The sequence below is a fragment of the Cynocephalus volans genome, chromosome 2, assembly GCF_027409185.1.
Source record: "Cynocephalus volans isolate mCynVol1 chromosome 2, mCynVol1.pri, whole genome shotgun sequence".
NCBI lineage: Eukaryota > Metazoa > Chordata > Mammalia > Dermoptera > Cynocephalidae > Cynocephalus > Cynocephalus volans.
Genome location: NC_084461.1, coordinates 158,404,939 through 158,411,600, shown reverse-complemented (window position 1 = coordinate 158,411,600; position 6,662 = coordinate 158,404,939). Strand labels below are relative to the sequence as shown.

The 6,662-nt window shown below is 49.1% G+C and overlaps 1 protein-coding gene across 1 annotated transcript in view; it reads left to right on the top strand.

Annotated features, from left to right (window-relative positions):
- Window positions 1-1,997: 1,997 nt before the first annotated feature.
- Window positions 1,998-6,662, top strand: part of COL23A1 (collagen type XXIII alpha 1 chain) — a 346,587-nt gene continuing 341,922 nt past the window's right edge. Inside the window, exon 1 of the mRNA XM_063087529.1 lies at window positions 1,998-2,297. Coding sequence (XP_062943599.1) covers window positions 1,998-2,297 — 300 coding nt within the window. The remainder of the gene's footprint in view (window positions 2,298-6,662) is intronic.

The window sequence follows — 6,662 nt, the reverse complement described above, 5'->3', positions numbered from 1 at the left end:
TTTTTTTTCTTGCCTTTTAAAATAAGTTGTAGACAATAAACATTTTTATCAATTCATTTAACAAATATTTATTGAGCACTAACTATGTGCCAAATACTGTTCTTCGAGAAAATAATAGTGAGCATGACAAGGGTTAAAAGTTAACTTCAAACAGTGATAAATGCCCCAATTCTTTGATTTATCTTTCTCTAGTGGGCTGAGGGTATAACCACCTCAGATTGGGCAGTCTGGAAGGCCTTTTAGGGGCAGTAAGATTGAGGATCTGGGGATGTTGGCCTGAAGGATAAGGAGGAGCTTGCTGTTCAAAGATCTGAGAGCAGGATATTCCAGATAGTGAGGTAGTGGGCAAGGACAAAGGCCTGAGGGGCCCATGAGCTGGCTTGTTCAATATTCAGAAGCTTCTGGAATATACAGTGAACAATTCATGTAGTAACATTAACATAGGTAGGTGATGGGCAATTTATGTGTTTGTAGAAAGAATGAAGTGCTAACTTGTAATATGGTGTTGGCCTCTTTTCAGAGCAGACCGTCATATTTGCTTACCAAGTTCTTTCCAGATGACTTATTGGACATAAACTAGATTTTAGCAGAGAGCCAAGACTGTCTCTGTATAACCACTTAACCATAACCCTAATCAATCTCAGGGGTAATTTTCCCCTCTGAATTAAGGGAGTAAGGAGGAACATGTAAAAGGCAAGTAATCAATCCACAAAAATTAAGTAGACAACCAAAAGATACCCAGAAAGTGAGAGGGAATGTAGACGTAACAGGTCTTTTTCTAGAAAGCAGTTATGGAGTTGCCCAAATCACAATGATCCAAGCTAGTGGTTTGATGTTTTTATTTGGGTATTACAAGAGTTAGTGGAAGAGTTGCTTGGGACCCATTTTAGGATATAAATACTCCTGGTAGGAATCTGCCTGACTGTCCAGCCTTTCTCCCCTTTCCTGCCAAGACTGTTAGGGCCACTCCCACGAATGAGCTTCATTCTCTTCTCTGGACCCAGCTACGCGCCAGAGCTTTCCTGCCTTAACCCTGTGATGTAAATTCGCAGGAAAATCGCAGTATAGGCTAAATATGGTGCATACTAGATCATTATTTTTGGCCAAGTTATGTTTCTACTACACAGTTAAGTCATCGGTTTAACGAAAGTTGGAATTCCTTTTCCGAATCTTTCCCATTTGTTATAGTCTGTTTTCTGAAATAAAAGCCCTGAAGAGGTCAGAAACGAGGTCTGGCTCCTAATAAAAGGTGAGAGAATTAAGATTTTAAGAGGCATTTTTCTGTTTGGCGCAATCTCCACCCTGACGGCATCTCTCAGTGGGAGTGCGCAGAGGTCACTTTCGGCCACGAAGCGGCGCTAAGCCACCATCTAGGACCGACCCACTGAGTTTTTCCACAGGCTTTGAAGTTTTGAACTTTTAAATTATAAGTGTCAGGAAGGTTAATTCGTAAGTTTAGGGGAAAGCTCCCAAGACACGATTCGTGATGCTCCAACCAGGGTTGAGCTGCAGAAGGTGCGCTGAGTCGCTGGGCGCACCTCTGACTTCTTGGGATCGCAATGGGGACTTGGGCTGGGAAGTGGCGGAGGTGCGCGCGCCGGAGTGGGCGCAGGTCGGCGCCCGGGGCAGGCGAGGGCAGAGAGGCGCGCTGCGCACGGGGTCTGCCAGGCGCGCACGGTGGCTCCGAGGAACCAGCTGCCTTCTGGCCCCCGCCTCCTCGCCGCGCGGGGTTGGCCGGGCCGCTCCTCCCCTGGGTGGGTCCCGGCTTCTTTTCTGGCAGGGTCTATTTGCATAGAGGAAACTGCCCAAAGTGGCCGCTGTAGAGGAGCTGGCGGCTACGAAGGGGGCGTGCGCCGCGCTCCGTTGCTGCCGGGAGGCCAAGCCCCGCGCCCGGCTGACCTCGCGCCTCGGGCTCCCTCGCCTGCTTATCGCGCGGTCGGCCCGCGGCCTCAGCCCTGCACCGCCCACTCGGAAAGCCCACGCGCGACGAGCGCGCCATGAGCCCGGTTGAGCCCGCCGGTGGTGGCGACGACGGCGACGCGCAGAAGGGCAGCCCGGTGGGCTGCGGCGGCGGGGGGCGCCCTGGGATGACGGCCGGGGCCCGGGCGGTGAGCGCGCTGTGTCTGCTGCTCTCTGTGGGCTCGGCGGCCGCCTGCCTGCTGCTGGGCGCCCAGGCGACCGCGCTGCAGGGCCGGGTTGCGGCACTCGAGGAGGAGCGGGAGCTCCTGCGGCGCGCGGGGCCGCCCGCAGACCTGACCACCTGGGCCGAGCAGCACCTGGAGCGCCTGCTGCGCGAGGTGAGGAGTCCGGGCGCGGGGCGAGGCCCGTCCGGCTGGATGAGAGTGTGTTGGGCTGGGGGGAGTGTCCGTGCGTCGGGAGCCAGCGGCTGCGTGTCCCTCTCCTGGAGGAGGGGTCGCCCGCCGGCTGTGTGAGCGCGCGAGGCCATCTGGGCGGCTTGCGCGGGGGGCGGAGGCGGGGGGTGCCGGCTCCCAGGGGGTTCTGCTGTACCCGATCCCGCTTCAGGGCCAGGGACTGGGCACGCGACCGTGGGAAGAGAGCCAGAAGGGCCGTTTAGGGGACTAGCAAGGGGAGGGAAGGGAAAGACCACGGACTTTGGAGTAACAGACCTGGGGTCGAGTCTCCACCAGTGTGTGCCCTCTGACATGCCTCCCGCCTGCGATAAGCACCCAGGATGACGAGGCTCCTGCGGGAAGTGTCTGTCACAGCAGCTGCTGTCCCAACGCTAGTATACCTGGAGAGGCCGGCGGCCACGGTGGAGGAAAGCCTCAGACAGGCCTGAGGGCTGGGGGCCCCTGGAATACTCTGTTCAGCCCAGCCTGCCCTGTCCACCTTCCGCGCCCAGGAAAGTTTATTTCAAAGCAGCTCCATCCTGGAGATTCTGTGCTCGCAGGCTGCTGAGGCTGAGCGATCACCCAGTGCCACCGAGGCCTAAGGGTCCCCACATCAGCTTGATAGATGAGGGGAGGGGGAAATAGTCGGGGCCAAAAGACCTGGATTCTGGTTTCAGGGGGTGCCATCTGGGCATATCCAGAGTTTCCTTGTCCTGTATTATGGCAATGGTGATTTCTACAGCACACTTGAAAGCCTCATATGAATCTGTATGGCACTTCTAAGGGTTAGGACTGCTTCTGTGTGTCTTAAAAGCAGGAGCCACATTTGGGACATCAAAGCCCTCACCCAACCTGTTGGTCAAAACCTCCACCTTTCATGCAGCAGTCCCCCTCTTCGTACAACTGGGACAGGTTCCCGGGGACTGGCCAGAGCTTCGCCTGGCTGTGCTCTTCTCTGGCCTGAGACGTCCTCTTCCTGGGAAGGGCAGCTGCCCAAGATCCCAAGGGACTGGCCAAGGGGGCATCCTCAATTACAGTATGAAAAGAGGCAATGTTGCAAGGTACAGAAGAGGGAGGGCAGGACTGTTATCACCAATTCCCTAAAATGTGCTGAACTATGATCTTTATTAATGTATTGAGCTGTGTATCCATTGTTGAGTTAATGCGGAATCTTAAGGGGAATGGGAGAAAACTCTACCACACCTCCTTGTTCACCACACCTATTTCTTAGTCACCTTAATTTAAGCCAGCATTCCATCTCTTCTAGATTGTTCTGGACAAGATTGCTGCTTCATGAAATGATTTCCTCTTTCCCTCCTTGAAAGTGCCTGCAGACTTCAAAAATTGCTCTGAGCCCCACTGGCGTTCATAACTGCTGCCCATTACCTTTTGGCAAATCCCTAGAGAGGAGGGTGTTGAACTGATATATGGAGAGCCAGGAAATTTTCTACCTGTGAGTGCCATAACTGTGGTTGTTCTTTCTAATAAGAGGCCCCTCTTACTCAGTAAAAATAAACCACAAGCCCTGATTGAGTAAATCAAAATCCCAGTAAAAACATTTTACAGGGAATTTATAAATTGTGTATATTCTAATAGGGAGGGGGACCCTGGGAAAGCAGCCACTGCTGTGAAGTGTTGATTTTGCGGGGGTAGGGAGCTTGCTGGTACAAAAGTGCTAATTGTCCTGAACTTCAGCTGGGAGAGACTTTGCAGTTCCTTCATCACGCTTCCTCCTGCAGCACTCAGTTTTACCTGGGTGGATTATAGTGCTTGAACGGTGAGTTATCCAACAGGACATTCCCTCTCTCTCTCTCCCTATCTCTCTCTCTCTCTCTCTCTCTGCTTTGCTCTTGATTAGAAAGGCATAGGGAAATTCAGAGTCCTGGGATTCCCACTTGAGAATTTGCTGTGCCATTCAACATGTCACACTGCTGGATAATCAGAGCTCAGTGTCTGAGGAGCATGTTGTGCTCGGAGTATGAACTGGCCAGTTTTTCCCTGCCAGCAGACAGTCCGAGATGACAATGTGAATGCAGTTGGGGTTGAGCTTCTGGTTGTTTGGGTGTCCCTGTGAGGAGACTTCTCTTTCCCGGGGCACTAGTTGGTTCCTGCTACTAGCTATTCTTCTCATAAATGTCGCTGGATGGGAAATGTACACAGCCTGGCCGCTGACAATGAGTTCCCTGGTGGAGATGAGGGCGTCGTGGGAGGCGCATAATGGGGACCCAGTAATTGGCTTTAAATAGATGTGTAGATACTTTCTCGAACCATTAGATATGAAGGACAAATAAATATTGAACTGAAAATCTCTTGAGGACAGAACATTTGTACTTGAACTTGTTTTTAGGTTCTGATTTGTTCTCGGTGAAGTCTCTTTTAAGCCAGTGCTGAAGTAGTTGTGTATGTGAGGGTGTCTGCACCTTTCCTTTTACCAACAAACTTGTTTTCAGATTATCAGAGGCATAAACCATGTCCAAATTAAAGAAAAGAAATCCTTGCCAACCACACACAACTTTAATGTCAGAAAAAAAAAAAAAAGCCAACAAAAGCCCTGTTAATATGGGACCCACTCTGTTCGTTCCCTTGGGAACAGAAATGCGAAATAACTTTTTCTGGGACTGGCTGATGTGCCTGATAATACAGATCAGAAGCTACAAGAAAGGAATATTCATCATGTTAGCTTGGGATAGGGGTACAAGAGGGGAGAAATGGTTTTCAGAACATAAAAACAAGAGCCATTAATGGTATCTTCAGTATGATCTGAAAATATTCATGTAAAACAAACATCTAATATTTTGCTTTTGAAGTGCTTTAAATAGGTTGCCTAAGTCATCAGCTCTTCTCGTAGTTACAGTGTTACAAAAGCTTAAATTTTAGAGTGCGTGGCTGTCATACTACAGTAAAAAACTTAATGCAAGGATTAAAGAAATATTTAGTTGTATTCAGAGGAGACCATTTCCAGCTCACAATGGATTTATTGTTGGCTGTTGGCCTTTCATTGTCCAGACCAATCAGTTTGAAAATAAGAAAAGCCCAGAGACTCAGGGTAAATCCGAGAACTTCAAAAAGTTCGTGGAAAAATGGGATTAAAAAATAACACGGATCTTCCCATGAACATTCTGAAGACTCCTCGAATATATCGGTTAAGTTACTGTCAAACCTAGAAACCAATGTAGCTTTTTCGGTCAGGACTGCCCTGTGGTGTCCATTTTAATTAAGATGCCTATTTTTGAATTCCAGGGCATAACTGGAGATGGAGTGTAAATCATAGCTACATTTGTTTCCTTGACATTTCCTGGCTCCCAAACCAAAAGAAAGTTTCTTTCCAGTTACTTCCCGGCATGCTCACTTTCTCTCCACCCTCCTCTAGTCTTTTTTTTTTTTTTTTCCTTGTTCTTTTTCACAGCAGTTTGGGAGAGCTTTATAATAATAGCAGCATGTTTAGAATGAGCCAGCTGTGGGGGCGTTCCTTTCACAGACGTATCTTGGAATTATTGAATTGGACTTTTCCACCTTGGCTTTGAAGATTTGAGGCCTGGCTCCTGAAGTCGGGGTATCTGTAAGCTGAATGAATTTCTACCAGGAGGCAGAGCAGGGTCGATGCAGGGGCTTTCTCAATAACAGAGGAGAGTTTGAGACCTGGTCCCACCACTTACTAGCTTTATCATCTAACCTCTTCAGCTTCCTGAGCCTCAACTTTCTCTTCTCTAATATAACTACCCATGTAGTCATGCACAGTAAGAAAATGTAGAGGAAATGTATTGGTTGGTAAACATGCTTTTGATGGCAAGTAACAGAATAGCTGAGTGTGGTCACTTAAACATTACAGTCATTGAATTATCTTGCATAACAAGAGAAGCCTTAGAAGACAGTCAGCAGATCTGGGGTTAGTACAGTGACAGCCACTGCTGGGTGCCAGTCGGTTCTGCCGTTCCCTTGTCCTTTCCTCATGATTGCAAGGTGGCTGCTGCAGCTCCAACCGTATGTCTTCACACAGAGCAGCCAAGGTAGAAGGGAAGGGGGCAGGAAAAAGAGCCATTTTTTTGAGAGGCTTTTATTTTATTTAAACTTTCCCAACACCTTTCAGCAGATTTCTAATATAGCCAGAACTATATCACATGGTCACTGTCACCCTGTCCCTGGCAAGGGTAATGGGGTTGCCACAGGAGGCTTTGACCAATCTTGATTCACGTCTGAGTCTGAGCACATTGCCACTGGAACAGAATTGAGGCTTTGTTAGGAAGGAAGACTGGGATTGGCTATAGGGGAGCAACTAATAGTGTCAGCCAGGTGCTACAGAACGTTCCAACT